General features: G+C 43.6%; 1 protein-coding gene across 1 annotated transcript in view; it reads right to left on the bottom strand.

Moving 5' to 3' along the window:
* Positions 1-20,107, bottom strand: part of FRMPD3 (FERM and PDZ domain containing 3) — a 130,672-nt gene that overhangs the window by 22,136 nt on the left and 88,429 nt on the right. Inside the window, exons 7-12 of the mRNA XM_081125918.1 lie at positions 17,988-18,119; positions 16,427-16,546; positions 11,077-11,213; positions 10,380-10,506; positions 8,190-8,279; positions 6,264-6,443 (exon numbers count right to left, since the gene is read on the bottom strand). Of these exons, the coding sequence (XP_080982044.1) occupies positions 6,264-6,443; positions 8,190-8,279; positions 10,380-10,506; positions 11,077-11,213; positions 16,427-16,546; positions 17,988-18,119 (786 nt within the window). The remainder of the gene's footprint in view (positions 1-6,263; positions 6,444-8,189; positions 8,280-10,379; positions 10,507-11,076; positions 11,214-16,426; positions 16,547-17,987; positions 18,120-20,107) is intronic.

Genomic DNA, 20,107 nt, shown 5'->3' on the forward strand with positions numbered 1-20,107 from the left:
GAACCCCGATCGCCTGGATCCTAGGTCGACGCTCAACCACTGAGCCATGCCCGGCCGGGCTGTCACTTAAAATCTTAAATAGCTCATCACCTAAAACCTACTGCCTTCCATTGTCACACAAAGCCCTTCAGGACCTGAACCAAACCTGCAGCTTCAAAGCATGTCTCCCACTAACTCTGCCTGTGCCCTCCTCCCATTACAGCCCCTCGTCTTATGCTCCAGCAATGACACATCATTTACAATTTGCCAGAGATGTTATGTTCTTGCATCCCTTCATAACTTAACCTATGTTGGTCCCTCTGGCTGGAATGCTCTTACATCCCGCTCTGTCCACCCAGCAAGCTGCTACTCACTGCTTACATGGCTCATAGACAGCATGACTCACTGCAAGATGCAGCCATTCATTCAGAACAGGGCCAACACAGTTCCTGATCTCATGGCACTTATAATATAACAGAAAATAAGACATAAACCAAATAATCATAGAAATGAATATGACTGCAAGGTATGTAAGAACTATGAAGGAAAGTACAGAGAGCCATCAGAACATAGGATGTCCTGGATCAGTGTGTGGGTGAGTGGGTGCAAATGTGCACACATGTGACTAATTTGGTTGCAGAAGCTGGAGAGAGCTTCTTTGAGGAAATGGATTTGACTGAAAAATAGAATAAGGGACCATTTGACCAAAGTACAGGCTGACTGGCTGGCTGACTGATAGAAAACTGATAGACTAGCTGGCTTCAGGGCAGTCTGACCTATTGATGCCCTGGCTGACAAGCTTGGCTACAGGACAGGAAGAATGTCTCAAAGCCTAGCAGCCTGACATCCTGATCAGTTAAACTGCTTGGCTGGCTGGTCAGCTGGCTAATGGACAGATGAGAAGCTAAGTGACTAACTGGCTGATTGACTTAAATTGTGACTTCACTTTGGTTTCCTCTCTTATTTCTTAACCCAAATATAGCCCAATGTCAGTACTAAAGCAGCAAGCAAGCAAAATCCTGTGCACAGAGAGAACCAAGCACATCCCCAGTTGGCTCAGCACAGCACATCAGGAACCTCTCCTCTGCATCTCCTCACAGCCAACTGGACCCCAGTATGAGCCAAATGGAGCTTGTAAAAGGAACACAGATGCACTTTTTGCCAGCAGAGGTAAAAATCAAATCCAAGGCAGGCAAACAAAGATGTTGGATAAGATTTCTTAGAAACCTTAAAAACAACAATTTTTGTGTTTTTGTGTGTTTTTTTAAAATAGGATTTTAATGATCATATCTAATGTAATGCTTGTCCCTACAGAAAGCACTAGAGCAATAAAGCTCAAACACGAGAATAGGAGACACATTGGGCCACAAGAGATCCCTTGGGACATTCCTTTGATGGCTTCTTTTCTCCCCTTGCGTGCTTCTGTGGTAATGGGGTATGGTAATAGCCCAGTGCTGCCTCAGTCCCAGACTGCTGTATCTTGGAGAAAGACAATTGCATACTACCTAATGTGTGCTCCACTAAGAGCAAGTAAGCTGAATGAAAACTATAAAAATATGCTCAGGCTATCTTCACAAGGAGAAGGAGAAAGGGAGAATGGAGTTGGAGGCATGGTCAAACAAGAGAAGGTACAGCGGGGATTAGTTTGACATGCTCCAGCTCTGTCTCCTTCCCAGCATTTTGAGATGCCAACTAGGGAGGGTACTGGTCCTGGGGTACCCTCAGATCTCCCTAACAGCCCTGAAAACAGGAAAAGGGGTGGGAATTAAGGGGCCTGGAGGAGCAAGGGTACAAGATGATCTTTGAGTCCCAGGGGACCAAGTACATTTGGGTTTTTGCCTCCTTGACACTGGGAAAGGCTTATTGGGCATAGCCAGCTAATTTGGGGACCAGGCAGAATATCACTTTAAGGCAGTGGTTCTTAGACCAGCTGCATATCAGAATTACCTGGGAAGCCTTAAAAGCCTATATTCCCTTGGGGAGGTAGAAGAGGGTAAAGGGGGGGGTAAATGATGATGGAAGTTCATACTAAATGACTGTCAGATGGAAACCTAGATCTTTTTTCTCCCTTAATCTTCCTTTTTTTCCCCTCCCACCACTATATCATGGATTCTGCCTTTGCCAATTTATCTGAGAAAGATATAAATACCATCCTGTCAATTTCATAGGGCACTGACTTGTTATTAGTGATGCACACAGCAGACATCTCTGATTACACATGCATCTGGTTTTATGTAACAAAAATTGGGTGTGAGCATAACATTTATCAATCAAATCACATTTTTTTTTTTTTTAGAGAGAAAGAAACATTGATTCGCTGTTCCACTTATTTATGCATTCATTAGTTGATTCTTGTATGTGTCCTGACAGGGGATGGAACCTGCAACGTTGGCTCATCGCAACAATATACTCTAAACAACTGAGCTACCCAGCCAGGGCCTCAAATCATATCTTTAATGTAGTGTATAATAGCTTCCTACTTGAAGGAATCTCACCATATATTAGTTTCCTGTTGCTTCTGTACAAACTAACACAAATTTAGTGGCTTAAATGCCATACATCTATTCTCATACAGTTCTGGAGCTCAGAAGTCTCACATGAGTCTTACTGGGCTAAAATCAAAGGTAGGCAGGGTTGTGTCACTTCTGCCTTCTGGAGGCTCTAGGGGAGAATGGGTTTTCTTTCCTTTTCTAGCTTCTAGAGGCCACCCACACTCCTTGGCTCATGGTCCCTTCCTCCATCTTCAATGAGAGCAAGATCAGACTGAGTCCTTCTCACATCACATCACTGTGACCTTCTCTTCTGCCTCCCTCTTTCACTTAGAAGGATCCTTGTGATTATACTGGGACCATCTGGGTAATTCAAGCTAATCTCCCTCTTTTAAGGACAGGCGATTAGCAATCTTATTTCCATCAGCAATCTTAATTACTCTCTGCCATATAACAGCATATTCACAGGTTCTGGGGATTAGGGCATGGGTATCTTTGGGAGGCCATTATTCTGCCTACTGCACATGATAAATATTTTTACAAAGTAGAAACATTTTAATGTAAAGTGGATAATTCTCCTTTGGTTTGTCATATACATTTTATCTGTTGATTAAAGTAGGACATACCTGAACTATCTGCCACCGGATGGTTTCATCATCTACCTAACCATTCATTGTTTCCCACTCAGCAAAGTGCAACCTTCTCCTAGCCCCTTCCATTCACCAAGAAGATCTTCTGTTTATCGCCTAATGTAGTTTCTCAGCCTCTCCACCCACCCACCCATGATGTGGACACTTTGTGTGCAATGCATAGTGCCATTCTTCAGTGCACTTGGGCTACATGCAGCAGGTGATAAGGGTTAGGTATAATAAGATGTGTGCTTTGTGTGTGCAAGACAAGAATGTGTGTGGGGATATGCATGTACATCCTTAACGATTCTATACATTTCACATTCACTCTGTCTTTTTCATTACCACTGCTGTCCCTCCAGCTCAGGCCCTGCCTTTATCGCTTCACTTCTGCACTAGCACCACAATCCCCTTCTTGCCTCCCTGGTTTCACATTAGCTTTGCTCCCATCCATCAGGCAAACTGGTCCAAATCAGCTTTCATTCTATCATTCCTCTGCTCCAGGGCCTACAGTGGATTCTCACTATTCTATCATATTGAATCTACATTTCTCAGCCTGGCCTTCAAAGCTTATAACTGGCTTATTCTGCCTACCCCCAATCTCTCCAATCTTTTTTCTCGTTATTCTCCTCTTCAGCCATGCTTATCGACCTGCACATGTCTTGCTTATTTCCGTGCCTGCTCTCTGCCTGTGAATACATCCCACTTCTCTCTGCTAATCCATGCCTATTACTTCAAGATCCAGCTTAAAACACTTTTGTGGGAAGCCAGTTCTTTTAACCCCTTCCCGTTCCTTTGTTCCATGCTACTATTTTCTACAAAATTTACTTAATTTTAACTTTATTGATGTTTTGCTTTTTCAAAAAATACCAGGTTTCATTTGTTGAGGAATTATAATGTGTCAGGCAGTGTTCTAAGACATTTTACATGAATTTTCTCATTTACTCCTGAATGACAACCTTTTGAGATAGGCACTCCATTTTGCAGTTGAGGAAATCAGTGCTCGTAGAGGTTAAGATACTTTTTCAAGTTTACACAGCTAGGAAGTGGTGCAGCTGGGATCTGAACCTGGTCTGTCTGATTCCAGAGCTCTATAGAAGTTCTGATATTGTTTTATTAAAGTAGGACATGTGTCTTTGTGAGTCTAGGTCTCCCCAATAAGAGTGTAGCCCCTCCAGGGCAGCATTCATGCCCACGACTGTGGCTGGATCTCTCCTATAAATGAGACTAGTGCTTTTTGCCTGGGCAATATCCCACTGACCCTGCTTGGCCTGGTTCCTCCAGAGCTCTAGACTCAGAGGTGAGAGATTCTCAAACCTGGCTATACTACAGAATCACCCAGGGAACTGAAAAATAAATAAATCTTGATGCCCAGGCTGCATCCCAATCAATTATACCATGATCTCTGGGAGTAAGATGCAGGCATCTGTACTTTTTTAATCCTCACCCAAGGATATTTTTTCCATTTCTTTTCAGAGAGAGTGGAAAGGAGGGAGGAAGGGGGAAGGAGAGGGGGAGAGAGAAACATTGATGTGAGACAAACACTTCGATTGGTTGCCTCCCTCATGTGCTCAGGCTGGGGCTGGGGATCGAGGCTGCAACCAAGGTACTTGCCCTTGGCTGGAATTGAACCCAAGACCCTTCAGTCTGCGGGCTGATGCTCTAACCACTGAGCCAAAACAGCTAGGGCCAGGCATCTGTATTTTTTATAAAGTTCTCAAAGAAATTCTATTGTGCAGCCAATGTTGAAAATCACTCGTAAAGCAAAGAAGATTCAGTTGGAAAATTGTTTCTATGTTTTAAACCCTTTTTATTTCTCAGAAAGCCACATCTCTCTTGCATGCCTTGTCTTTCCTCCCTCTTCCCTACCTACTCATTTGGTTTTTTACTCAACAACATCTGAGGAGGACAGCAATCATTGGTTGAGGAAGTGGCCAATTAAATATTAATATTTATATTAAGCCCATTAAATATTAGCTCCAGGCAGTTCCTAAATCAATGGCATTCCAGTGAATCGCAGGTGGAAAATTAACATATTAATATATGTTAATTAATATATGTTAATATTAACATATTAACATATTTCTGGGTTTCACAAAGACAAAAATAATTTGCTGTTTTAGAAACGGCAAACATTCCACCTCTTAATCTGCTAACAATACCTTCTGGGAAATCCTTTAAGAAAGAAAAGCTGCCCCTTCTTTAATAACTTTCACCAGCTGGCAGGCAGGCCTGCCCCCACCTACAATGGTCACTGGGTGTTGAAACAGGAGAGCCATGAAGGGAGTGGCTGACCAAGGCTACCTGACTCTGCACTGGCAACAGCTGCTTGATAGTCTGAATGAGCTCATCTATGGGAAAAGTTCTAATGTTCTGGAAGAGGTGGACTCTGGGAGGTGAAATGGGGACCAGGCCATACCTGTTCACTGTCTCCCCAGGACCCCTTAGTTCTGTCTACATACTCAGACATCCCTTCCTTTATGATTCCAAGTGTGTGTGTCTATGGCAGGGCTCCTTAACTGGTGTGGATGTATACCTTCAGCCTTTGGGACAGACAGACAGGGCCTGGGGTGGCCAGAATCTCTGGGATCCATTTACCCCAATATTCCACATAAATGTTATTCCCTATGTGTGCTATGACACAGGATTGGAAAGTGATGGCCTGGGGATAGCTCCAAGTTCTCCCATTCCCCTGCTCTCTGCTACAGACCTCTTACAGGTTGATTGGACACTCCCTAGCTTTCCCTAACACTGGCTGACCTTAATATGTGGTCACGATAGCATGTCCCAGGGGCTCTATCTATGGAGCATGTCTGCACCTTTCCCCACCCTCTGCCCCAAGAATGCTTTTCTTGCCTCTCTCTTTCTCCTAAGCTCCAAAGGCCCTTCTTTTGCCTCTGTAACTTGTTTCCAGAGCCCATTTCTTCTACAGCTCACTTCTACTTCTGTGACTTTCTAAATAAACTTCCTTTTATAAAAAACAGATAGTATGTCCCACAGGGTTGAGGAGCGCAAAAAAGATGAGCCCAAGTGGACTTAGGATCTGAGGCACTTCAGAATAACTGAACTTCACCTCACAGGCTCAAACTCTCTTTCTCAAGGTTACTTCTTCCTGTGTTCCCAAGGCCTGTCCCAGGGGAAAAGTAGCTCCCAAAGCCGAACTTACCTTGGCATCCATGATACTGGTCTCCACTCGAGCCACGCCCTGGTTCTCCCGGAACAGCTGGATCTTGCTGATCTTGCTGAACTCAGACAGCACAGTGGTGAGGTTGGTTTTGAGGTCAATAACATGGCTGATGCCATGACGGGGTCCCACCAGGAGAGTGGTGGCTGACTGCTTCTCGTCCTGGTGCCCAAGTGTGGTGGGCAGCATTCACAGAAAGAAAGGCAGAGGAGGCGGGGAGAGGAGACAGGAGGAGGAAATAGAAAACAAGCATCGGGCCAGTTCTGCTGGGAAGTCTGGAAATATCTGGGGCTCAGTGCCAGGGCAGGAAGACAACATTGAGGGAAAAATGGTCTGGGATGCCCCTGTTCTCAGGGAAGGGCTCCAGATCATTGGCCCAAATGGACACCTTAGGCTCAACAGCAGGTTGAGCGAAGTGGGCCACAGGAAGGTTGGTTCTAGCAAAATCATGAAGTAGGTGAGGTTTTTCCTGGTGCCTTTACAGCACCCTCTTCATATCAAGTCTCACAGACTTTCCATTTGTTGCTGCAGGCCACTCAACGCATCTACCCAGTACTCTGCTTGAACTGGTAGCATCCTGTGTTTGGTCTTTAATCTCCCCACCCAACCCCAACCAACAGCCACTCAAACTTTCACTTCTCACTGGCTGCCAAAAGCTAAAAAGACAAGGAAGTAACCCTAGTCTAAGGTGTTAAGGGTTGACTGGGTGCTTAATTGTGTGTGTGGGGGGGTTATCTCTCTCCGTAAGAAGATATTTGTTCTCTAATAGGCACTACAGTAGTCTTAACCTAAAGGAATAGCCTATAAGAACTTCAACAGTGGCAGGGGTGTGTGGGGTAGAGAGGAGGAAGTAGGGCAGTGGGTTTTCAGTGATCTTCAAATCCCAGTATGTAAATGGCTACGTCTGTGCCTGATGGACTGAATTCCCTTAAGTGGTCTTGACAGGCTCCTTGGTGCCATCAAGCCTGAGCCCTCTGCAGGTCCATTCTCTGGTATTAGCACCACCCCGAGAAACCTCTTACACTTGCTGTAGATGTTTTGATAAGTGGCTTTCCATTGGTGTGCCCCACAAGCATGACAGTGTGTTCCCCAGAGCACAACAAGCACCTGGATCCTGTCAGCAAGATGATTTGAATTTCCTTTCACCATAGCTCACTAGGGTAAACTAGCCTGGGGCACAATCTTTGGGGGACCAGTAGTTCCTCCCCCTCCTGAGAAGGGTGTTGCTACAGTGGAGGCCCTGAGTAGGCTGGGAAAAGCATGCTGATTCAGGAAGCCTTGGGTGGGGGGCTGTGGGGTTATAAGGAAGAGCAATGAAACAGAGCAGGGGTCAGCAAACTGGCCCACTGGCAAATCTGACCCACCACCAGTTTTTATACGGCCCATGAACTAAGAATGGTTTTTACATTTTTAAATGGTTGGAAAAAGTTCAAAAGAACCATATTTTGTGACATGTGAAAATTACATGAAATTTAAATTTCAGTGTCCATAAACAGAGATATTGGAACACAGCCACACATTTTTTTATGCATTGTCTATGGCTGCTTTCATGCTACAATGGCAGAGTTGAGCATTTGTGACATGTGCATAGCCTGACTGCAAAGCCTGAAATATTTACTATGGAAGTAGTTTGCCAACCTCTGAAAGTGAGGAAAGGGGACACAAAAGGGCCATGGAGGGATACAGAAAACAAATATTGCCTCTTACTTTACCATTTTACCAGAGGTGGGATCAGAGCACCATGGGAGAGGAGAGGGAGAAGAAGGAGGAAGAGGAGGGAAGACCTTTAGAAATATTTGCTGAGACATAATGACACCCTAAAGCTCTAACGGAATCCCTCCTGCCCTCCACCCAAGGACAGTGCCCACAGAAGGCTCCCTCCCACCCAGCCCTGCTACCCTCACTGACCAGGCCTACAGTGTTGAACAAAACGCCGGTGAAGGTTGGAAGTTCATTCAGAATTCGAAGATACTGGAGCTTTGCCTGAATTGTGGAGCCCTGTGGAAACAAACCACCCAGAAATATGAGAAACTTGAGACACAAAAGCAAACCTGTGTTCTCAGGAAAGAGTGTCAACATCTTAAGACAGGAACAAGTCAGCAAGACACACTGCAGGACTGTGAGGAGATCTTCAGAGAAACTGCAGAAAGGTTCCCATTCAGACAGGTCTTGACTCTAGCATCCCCTCTCCCTTCCTAAACACTCTTTTTCCTCCTAATCTTAATACATTAAGAATCCAGGTTATTCATTTTGTTCTTGGGTTAATTCCAACACCTTTCCCTAACTGTAAGACCCCCACCTCATCTATACCTCTCTCATGAGATCTCCTATAACCACTAGGTACTGGCCGTCCCCAACTGGGGGTTCCCTTAAATACCTTTGATCCTGAGCACACATAAGTCCCAAGCCTGTTCTTCTTCTGACATTTCCTCATACAAAAGTCTCTAATAGTGATGGCAGCATCCCCTGGGGATTCTACTTAGAAACCTGGGAGTCACATTGGACTCCTCCCTCATCCTCTTACCTGAGAAGGCCACCAGTCATGAAGTCATCTCGATTCTATCATCTGTCTATCCACCCCTCTTCTCTAGCCCCATGGTCATTGCCTTGATGTCCCCCACCTGTGTCAGAGTGGCAGCCAGGTTACCTTCAGTACTGACATTCCTTTCCCTCAGCCCCTCCACACTGCTTATAGGGAATATCCTAAAACACAAGATTGATCACATTAGCTACCTGTTTAAACCCTTCAATGGCTCTTGGCTGCCTACAGGGTGAAGTATAACCTCTTTCTTCCACGAATTGGCTCCTGCCAACCTCTCCAGCCTCCTCTCTTGCCCCCACTCTCCCCCCACCCAGGCATGTTCCTTGAACTCTCTGTCCTGGCTTATGCTGAATTATTTGCATTTCTTTCCATGTACCACATTCTTTCATGTCCAGAAGGCTTTGTACAGACAGATCTCCCTGCCTGGGAAAGTTTTCCTCCCCTCCAACTCATCTAGAAAAACTGTTATCTGTCCATCAAGACACAGCTCTGGCATCAGTGCTGGCCTTTTCTGCCTTCCTCAGGTTGGGCTGCATGTTCCTTCTACGTGTTTTCAGAGCAGCCACACTTGTTGCACTGTGTTGTGACTGACTGTGGTGTTTCCTCACTAGCCTGTGCCTGACTTGAGGGTGGAAACCAGGCCTTCTTCAACTTTGTCTCTCAAGCCCGCGCACTGATGAACCTCAAAAAATATTTGCTGAGGAGAATATTTGCTGATGTTCTTCTCTGGGGAGAAAACAATCTGATTAAATATGCACCGTGATGTAGGGATGGCTTAACTCTCTGGGGAAAATTGCACCTTAAAAGAGAAGCTAGTTGGTAATTCAAGGAATCTGGAATGGGTAGAATATATGGGGGTGACTGTCCTGTGTCTACATCTGCATGCTGATTTCAATGCCTCTCACCACAACTCCTGCTTCCTAGGCACAAGCAGACTGAGCTTCACAAGCTTGAGAAGGGCCTACAGAAGAAAGAAAAAAAGAGAAGGGCCTATAGGGCTGGGGGAGCAGGGAGTGGGAGTCCCTCAGAGGGAACCCAAGAAAGTTCAGGAATGCAGAGCAGTGACCTGAGCCCTCAACATGCCACCCAATGACCTGTTCTCTAGGTTATGCCTTGTCTCATCAGGCTGGGCTTTTATCTCCCCAAATTCTCTGTTCCAGTATACTGATGAATTAGACATTTAATGAGGGAAAGAGCAGTCACTTTCACGGAAAATGTGCTACCCAGGGTCCAGTGTTGTCCACATGGCAGATACTCAACCAGCACTGACTAAATGGGTGAAATGACCAGAGAATTTTCTCCTCTTGCATCTTGGTCCCTTTGTTCTGAGGAACTTGGGCTTTCTTAGTGACTGGCCACTGAGCTGTCCCCAGGGGAAGCTCAGGCTTGGGGAAAACCTCCTCTGTAATCGTCCCCTGTATCCAGCCAAGCTGTATAGTATCCAAGTTGAAACAGTCAGGAGGATCCCCAGAAGACCAGACCTGCTGGGAAACCACACAGGAGGCCCCATGACTACTAGTGCCTGAGCAGGGTGCCCAATGGCCTACTCTGGGTACCTTGGTGCCACTGGAAGGATGTGTTTGGTGAGCCTTCAGCTGCTGAGAGAGGGATTTCCGGAAGTTCTTCTCTTTGATGCCCTGCAGGAGGGAGGGGGGAAGAAAGGGTTCCAGGCCCCACTCCTTCCTAAAAGCAGAAGAAAAGTAAGAAATTAATGAGAATTTTGGCCGGTGTGACTCAACTGGTTGAGCATCATCACATGCACCAGGAGGTTACCTGTTTGATTCCCTGTCAAGGGTACATGTCTGTGTTGAGGGTTTGATCCCTATAGGGGCATGCAGGAGGCAGTCAATTGATGTTGTGCACTCATATTAATGTTTCTCCCTCTCTCTCTCCCTCCCTTTCTAAAAATCAATAAACTATTCTTTAAAAAGAAAAGAAATTAATGACAGAGACAAAGTGAGACAGAGAAAGGAATAAGGTAAGACAGAAACTGACTGAATCTGAGAGGCAGAGATGAAGTAATGAAGCCTGGAAGAAAGATAAAGACAATGGGGGGCAGGAGTATAACATTGGCCACAGTTCCCTAGTAGAAGTTGTAGCTCAAGGACATTATGGTCTAGGTGTGAGGAACTCCAATTCTCACTCCCACCCCAAACTTTCATTCCTGAAAATTAAAGCACAGCTCAAACTTTTCACCTTCTCCCTACACAGCTTTAGAAGGGCCCCATCTCAAAGGGGCCCAGCACAACTCACTCCACATTCTTGAGCGAAATCTTCTGACTAGGTCGAGTGGCTGAGACAGTGATATAGATGTGGAGGGCAGCAAGGCCCAAAAGCATCTCCGGCTTGGGGTCCATTCCAAAGCGTTCTCGGATAACATCGTTTCGACTCTGTGAGAGAAGGCAATTCAAACCTGTTAGTTAAAAGAGACATTGCTTCCTCACCCTCCCATCTACACCCTTCCATCCCAGAAAAATATCCTAGTGTCAGAAGGACTTCCTAGATCAAGGAGAAGAAGAAAATTCTGCTTTTGGGGAAGAAATAGCAGAGGAACCTTTGTTCTCAGAGACAGTATTCACTTCATTCAGCAGATATTGAACAGTTTTCTTCTCAGTGATGGGTGCACACACTAGTTGATATAAGTAAGCAGAACATCTAGGTCATTGCAAAAGTGAGACTCCCTTTCTTTCCTCCTGCTACAAAAACCCTCCCTGCATTTTCTCAGGGGCCTACACTCAGCCTCCAGCTCAGGTGGGAACAAAGAAGAGAAACATTGGCAAGGGCTCTCTACAGGGCTCTGGCCCAGAAGCCCAGGGTGGGAAATGGATTGCAGAGATAGGGCAGATATTCTGTTTCATGGGGTCTGAAGGTCAAAAGCACTGATGTTGAGTCAGTCTTCCTTATGCTATCCTAAAAGGGGTACCCTAGAGCTACTGGACAATGGTATGACAATTCCCAAACCCTGAGGGTCAGAGTCAGTCAATGATTCAGCTTTGGTTAGAACAGTTGCCCATTGTGTTGAGGTGGAACCAGGATGAGCTAAGGGACTAAGGACCCATGGTGATATCACTACAGCATAGGAGAAAGTAGAAAATAAATGTTTCATCAATGATCATCTATGTAGGAAGTCCAATGGAATCTACAAAAAAAATCCTACTAGAACTAATGAGTTAGCAGGGTTGCAGGATATAAAATTAACATAAAAAATGAATTACATTTCCACATGCTTGTGACAATCAGAATTCAAATTAAAAATCAAAACTATTTATCAAAGCATCAAAAATCTGAAAAAAACACTAAGTATATATCTGTCAAAATATGTGAAAGACCTGTACACTGAAAACTAGAAAACATTGCTGAGAAAAATTAAAGAAGACATAAATAAATGTAAACATATACTGTATTCATGGGTTTGAAGACTCAATATTGTTAAGATGTCAGTTCTCCCCAAATCTATTTATAGATTCAACACAATCAGAATCATAGCATGTTTTTAGTAGAAATTGACAAGCAAATTGTAAAATTCACATTGAAATGTAAAGGGCCTAGAATGGTCAAAAAAAGCTTGAAAAAGAATAAAGTTGGAGAACAAACACTACCTGATTTTAAGACTTATTATAAAACTATAGTAATCAAAAGAGTGTGATGTTGACATAAAGATAAACAGGTAGATCAATAGAATAGATGAGAGAGTTCAGAAACAGACGCCCCCCACACAAAGAAAACTGATTTCTGACAAAAGTGCAAAGGCAATTCAGTGGAGAAAATATAGTCTTTTCAACAAATAGGGCTGGAAAAACTAAATATCCATATGAAAAATGACCCAAAACTTTGATTAGTACTTTGTACCACATACAAAAGTTAACTCAAAATGAATCACAAACCTAAATGTAAAATCTAAAATGATAAAACTTCTAGAAAGAGATAGGAGAAAATCTTTGTGACCTTGGGTTAGGCAAAGATTTTTTACATATGACACCACAAGCACAATTCATAAAAGAACAAACTGATAAATTGGACTTCATCAAAATTCAGACTTTTCCTCTGTGAAAGACATTGTTTAGAGACTAAGAATACAAGCCATAGACTGGAAGAAAATAACTGCAAATAACACATCCAACAAAGAACTTGTATGCAGAATACATAAATAGCTCTCAAAATTTGATAACAAGAAAACAAACAACCTTAATAAAAAAAAAAAAATGGGCAAAAGATTTGAACAGACACTTCACCAAAAAAGACACAGGGTGGCAAATAAGCACATGAAAAGACATTTAAAATCATTAGTCATTACGGAAATGCAAATGAAAACCACAATGAAATACCACTGTACACTATTACAATGATTAAAATAAAATAAAAAAATACTGACAAGAGCAAGTGCTGATGAGGATGCGGAGAAACTGGTACTCTTATACATGGTTGGTGGGAATCTGAAATGGTACAGCCACTTTGGAAAACAGTATTGGAATTTCTTTTTTTTAAAAAATGTTTTTATTGATTTCAGAGAGAGGAAGGGAGAAGGGGAGAGAGATAGAAACATCAATGATGAGAGAGAGTCATTGATCGGCTGCCTCCTGCACACCCCACACTGAGGATCGAGCCCAAAACCCAGGCATGTGCCCTAACCAGGAATCCAACCATAACCTCATGGTTCATAGGTCGACACTCAACCACTGAGCCATGCCAGCTGGGCTGGAACTTCTTTAAGAAGTTAAAGAAAGGTAGATCTACCATATGATCAAACCATTCCATTCTTAGGTATTTACGCAAGGGAAAAGAAAGTATATGTCATACAAGGACTTGTACATGAATATTCATAGAAGCTTTTTTTCTTTTGCTCATAGCTAAAACCTTGAATTAACCCAAATATCTATGAGCAGGTGAACTGATAAACAAATTCTTGTACATCTAGCCCTGGCCAGGTAGCTCTGTTGGTTACAGCCTCATCCCCATACATCAAGGTTGTAAGTTTGATCCCTGATCAGGGCACATACAAGAATCAGCCAATGAGTGCATAAATAAGTGAAGCAACAAATTGATATTTCTCTCTCCCTCTTCCCCTCTCTCTCTAAAAAAAAAATCAATATTTTTTTTTTTTCAAATTTTGGTACATCCATACTATGGAATACCACTCAACAATAAAAAGGAATGAAGTACTGATACACACAACATGGGTGGATCTTAAAATCACTATGCTGAGTGAAAGAAGTCAGACTAAAATAAGTATATATACTGTACAATTTCATTTATATAAAACTTTAGAAAATGCAAACTAATCTATATTGACAGAAAGCAGTTCAGTTGTTGCCTGGAGATGGGGAGATGAAATACAAAGGAGCTTGAGTAAACCTTTGGGGGTAACGGATAAATTCAGTATCTTTACTGTGGTGATGGTTTCATGGGTATAACCATATGTCAAAACTTATCAAATTGTACATTTTAAATATGTGCAGTTTTTTATGTGTCAGTTAGACTTCAATAAAGCTGTTTAATATTAAAAGAATGAATATAGTCAATAATACTAATATAATAACTATGTACAGTGCCAGATGGGTACTGCACTTTTCAGGGTGATAACTTCGTAAGGTATATAAATGCCTACTCACTATGTTGTACACCTGAAACTAATATAATATTGTATGTCAACTATAACTGAAAAATAAATTTAAAAAATATTCTTAAAAAAGATTTTTTAAAAAGGAAAGAATACAGCTGAAGTCCATATCATCACAAAAGGGAGAGAGAGGGTTGACATGTTTTGTCACCAAATTTCAAAATATTTGAACAAAGATGATCTCCGGAAGCTTGAATGAAGAAACATAGGGCAAATAAAATGAGAACTAAACTTATAAAATTCATAGAGGAACCACAACTCCTTGCCCCCTAAAGTGCAGGTAAAGGAACCTAAGGCTGTTTGAGAAACATTCCTAACATTTTAGGTTGTCAGAAGGGGCAGCAAGGACAACCATGATGTCTTATAGCACATTTCCATCAGAGACATCATCAGAGATGTGTTTTGAGGGATTTCCCCCCCTCTCATCAAGCATTCTGTATGTCCTATGGGTACCTAAAACTCAATATGTCACCAAATGAACTCATCTTTTCCTCAAACCCATTCTACTACCTATATTCCCTAACTTGGGGAATGATACTACTTTTACCACTCATGGAGTCAAAGCCATTGATTTTACCTTTTAAATACCTCTTGCAACCCACCCCAACCCCTCCATCACTGCCCTGATTCCAGCCCCCATCATTTCTCCTCTGGACCACTTCGATAACTCCCTAGCTGGTGTACCTCCTCAGCACCATTCGGTCTTTCAAAATTGCTCATCTGACCAGGCTATTCTCTTTTCAACATTTCTATGCCCCCACCCTACAGCAGGATTTCTTTAGGTGCACATTAGAATTACGTGAGGAATTTAGAAAATGTAAATATTTGGACCCCATTCCCATAGATTTTGATTTATTTGATCTTGGGTGGGGCAGAACTTTTTTTTGCAAAGCTTCCCAGTTAATTCTAATGTGCAGCTGGATAAGATCCACTGCCCTGAAGCAGTAGTTCTCAAATTCTATTGGGCATCAGAATCCCCTAGAAGTCTTGTTAAAACAGGCTGCTGGGACCAAATACCAGAGTTTCTGATTCAGTAGGACTAGGCTAGGGCTCAAGAATTTGCATTTTTTTGCAAGTTCCTGGTTAATGCAGCTGCTGTTGGCCCAGGGACCACACTTTGAGAACGACTGTCCTAAATCATTTTAATGCCTCTGCTTGTCATGACCTATCAAGCCCTTCACTGTCTGCTGCCTGTCTCTCCCATTTCATTTCTTACCATTCCTTACTTCACATTCTGCACTCCAGCCATAATAAATTACTCTCAGCTCTTACATCATGCTGTGCTGTTTCATGCCACCAAGCCTTGGCAGATGCAAGTCCCTTTGTGTAGAATATGCCTCTTCCACTTCATCTCTGCACACAGCAAACATCCACTCATCCTTCAAGGCTAAGAGCATGCATGCATCACTTCCTCTGTGAAGCCTTCACTATCACCCTCCCATGGAGAGTTGGCAAACTGCTTCCTGGATGCTACTACTGACAATGCTCCCTGCCACACTGTCTTATATTTATTTGTGCACATATCTATGAACTCTAGAGAGTCAGACATTTCTTTGTTCATCTTGATTAGCAGCATTGAGCACAGGGCCTGGCTCAGGGTAAATGCTCAGCAAATGTCTCTAGATGAACTAAATTGGGAATCTTCTCCTTACTGGAGCTGGTTACTGGGGGTTGGGAACCCCTGTTACCCAAATGGATGTGTTAAATCTTGGGATTCCGTGATGGTGCCAGAGTCATTGGTGTTTCTTGCTCCTGAAAATTGATGAGATCTGTCTAAACAGATAGGACTTTGAGCCACAGCCAGCTCAGGTCACCAGGCCAATCAACTTGTCCATGGCCTACAATGGTAGCAGAAAAGGAAAGGGCCTTCAGAGCTATCTGGAGGTTGGAAAAACTTACATAGTGACTTCATTGTGATGGCAGAACACACTGCCTGTTTTTTTATCCATTGTTCTGTCTGTCTCTGTATCCCCAATCAGACTCTACCTGGATGTACAGGTACTCAAAAGCAGCAGGATCCCGACGCAGCAGCTCCACAGGGTCTTTGGGAAAGAAGCTTATTCGGAAGAGGCATTTCATTCCATGATAGTGTGTCCGCTGCACCACCTGAATCCCAGGGATGAGAGGTGGGAGGCAAAGAGATCTGAGAATCAATGGCTGTGCTGGTAGGAGACAGCTTGGTGGCTCCTCAATGTGGGGCTTGGGGCAGAATAAGGGTGCTGTCTCCCACTTGGCAAATTCCAATTACCCTTAGAGAAAAGTGATGAGGAGCCAGGTCTTTTCTGCCCGTCGGACCCAATTGACTAGAATTTTTGAATCACTTATTCAGAACATGGCCTTTATCGGCAATTGGGTCTAAGGTGCCAGATACTGGGTAGGAAGAGAGGGCTCCTGGGTATTTCTATGACTCTTTTCTTGTTGTGGGGCTAATGCCTCTACCTTGCAGAGGGGCCCAGATTCAAGCAGAGTAAGTTGTTTATTAGAAGCTAAATCAAAGATTTAAAATTCCATTTGGAGGTATAGATGAAACAAGTGGGCAATATATATCAGTAACTGCTGAAACTGGCCTTGGGTAATGGTGGTTCCTTATATAATTCTTTCTACTCTTGTATATATTGAAAGTATTGTTTTTTTCCCCCCCAAAAAAAGAAAGTTCAAAATCCCATTTGGAACAAGAGATCAATTGGATTCAAAAGACCTCTTAAGCCTCCCTCCAAGCAGGACACCCACAATCTTCCCTTCATAGGTGGGAACTTGTGAGTCCTTGAATTGCATTTGGCTGAGAAATAAACTTGAATAATTTTCCTTTCCAAAATCTCTCCTTTTTTTTTGGCGTCTGATTTTGGCTTTTGTTTCACTCTCATTTAGCCATTTCTTCCCAATCGTTCCTCTCCAACTCCTTCCCTCCCTCTCTGGGAATATTGATTGGCCCTGGTTGCCTCTTTGGCTCTTTCTGCTGCTTCACTATTGGTGAAATACTGTGCAGCCATCCTGGATTTCCCCAGCCTTTTTCAATATGGCAAAGGCTAAGATGATAAGATGCTTCCTCCTACTCTGCCTTGGAAGTTGACGTGGGTGACATACTGCCCATTCTTTGCCCCACTCAGCCCATTCCCATCCCACACTTGTCCCGGCCTCACTGGTCTCACTAGGCTCCATTGGCTGGCCCTTTCAGTACAGTCTTCATGTGAAGCTCAAGTTTCCTCTCGGAGGCAGAAAAATCTAACAGGCTTCTGCCTCTGAGAGGAGCCAGGGCAGTTGACAATGTTCTTCAACTCGGCGTTCAGGGAGCCATGCAGTGAATTACCACCCTATACTTTTTCCACAGAGACTGGAACTAACAATCTTCATGCCCTTTTTAGGTTACAAGGGACATTGTCAGAAGTCCTCTAGAGGTGGGTTATACAGAACTCGATTGAGAACTGTGACTTCTGGGAGCTGGCTGAACATATCATTATGAATTTTCCAGAATAAGAGTGCCTGGGGTCCTCTTCTCTAGTAGAGGCCACATACAAAGCTATAAAGCCAGGATAAAAGAGTTACTTACATAAGCCAGGGGCTGCTTGTCCTGGAGAAGCAGGAACTTGTGGTTCTGTTCTGGCCCGGCATACTCAAGGACAAGAGCAAAGTGCTCAATGTACCTGAGCGAAAGACGGTCCTGTAATGTCACCATCACATCCTGTGGAAGAGAAAAGAGCCTTGAGAGGGAGATCCTTTCCAGCTCTAATCTACTCTAAGTACCAAACATGGGAGGGGGGGGGGACTAAATTCCAAGAAAGAAAGTCCTGGGGAAAAGGCTGAGGCTGGGAAAGTGGGCCAGACAGAAACATCAGCCTTTATAGTGGTCTAGGCAATGTGCTTCAGAGGAGGAGAGTGACCCATGAGTGTTATTTAGAGGCCTGGGCCCTGGGAAACACCAATGGTGCAGGGGATAGAGAGAAGTGTTTCTGAATTTGGAGAGAACTGTTTCTGAATTTGGCCTGGCCAGGCATATAGCAAAAGAAGGTCATAGCTGGCCCTACTTTCCTCCTTCTCTTCTTCCTTTCAACAAATTATTTCCGGAGTGTTTACTAAGTGTCAGGCACTCTGCTAGTTCTTTCTTCAGCTTCTTCTTCTTCTTTTTTGTTTTGTTAATCCTCACCCGAAGATATTTATTTTTTCCATTGATTTTTAGAGAGAGTGGGAGGGAAAGAGAGAGAGAGAGAGAAACATTGATATGAGAGAGACACATTTGTTGCCTCCTGCATGTGCCTCAACCGGGGCTAGGGATCGAACCTGCAATGCAGGTACATGCCTTTGACTGGTAATCGAACCCATGACCCTTCCATGCAAGGCCCAAGCTCTAACCACTGAGCAACACCAGCCAGGGCTTCCCTCACCTTATCATGTAAAAATGTTCACTCTGGTTTGTCCCTCGACTCTTTAGGAATTTAAAAAAGCAAAAGTGATGATTTTATGATTAAAAAGTCGACTTTCTGGATTTAAAATCTAAATTGAATGAATTGAGTTACTGGAAAAATATTCATTTTTTATCGTAGCTGATTTTTAAAGACAAGCAATTTAGCAACTTGAAAAACGCATTCACACAGAGGAGCTATGTCACGTGTCTTGTGTATAGTCATAAATCTGACTACTTCTGGCTCTGTCTGCTCTGCTGCCCTACTTTTAATATTAGGGTGTCTGGAAAATATCTGTGGGGGCTGGCCAGATGTCACTTTGAGACTTCTGCCATCTATTTGCCTACACTGGGTTCCAATGTGTGTGTCTGTAGAGCCGTCATCACTATGTTCCCAAAGGCCAGAAAGAAGAAGGCTTGGGAATGCAAAGCACCCTTACAGCCAGGGCTTCCTAAAATCCCTTCAGTGAACATGAAAAAGACACTGATCCATTCAAATGTTCAGCTGGAAACTGGTGTGTACTTGAGAGTATCTCTTTGTATTACCCAAGTAGTTACAGATGTGCCAGTGTTTCTGGAGCTCTGGCAAGAACAAATGAGGTTTTCTTCGCAGTTCGGCTGCATTGGGGTTGTGGACGGCCAAGCCCCAGTGATTACCAACTGGTGTAATACCAGTAACAAGTGTAACAGCCCCCATACCAGGCTGTCAATTTGCTCAGGTACCTCTCTGGGACAAGTGGCTTGGCAGCCTGTCCAAGTTCCAATGAATAGCCAGTGCACCCTCCCTAAAGTCAGGGTGTGATCACAAACCAGGGGGCACGCTTTTCCTAGAAGGCTGGGGCTACCTGAAAGCCACAATGGTGGTGATGTTGTAAGGTTGAGAACACTTGGAGAAGGCGCCAAAGGGAAAGAGAAGAGTAAAGGCTCCAGTGTGGGGACAGATCTAAAATGGATATACTAACCCATGAATCAACACCAAAGAGGATTCTGACACAAAGAGATATTCACATCTGGAGGAGGGGCATTTAGATATTCCCAGTTACCTAGTTCTGGTTCAATGCCCCTCCCATAAACTGAGATATTCAATAGCCAAGAGACCATCCCAGGGTACCCTAAAGAGTGTGTTTTGATCCTAAGTCCCATGGGGGATCCACCCAGGCCTGGATCTTCTGAAGAAACTCTTGGTTCAATCAACATGGAGTAGGCTCAGTGTTTTGCAACTCGGGTGCTACTGGCACTTTGAGAAGGACAATTCTTCATAATTCGGGGAC

This window comes from Miniopterus schreibersii (genome assembly GCF_964146895.1).
Source record: "Miniopterus schreibersii genome assembly, chromosome: X".
Taxonomy (NCBI): domain Eukaryota; kingdom Metazoa; phylum Chordata; class Mammalia; order Chiroptera; family Miniopteridae; genus Miniopterus; species Miniopterus schreibersii.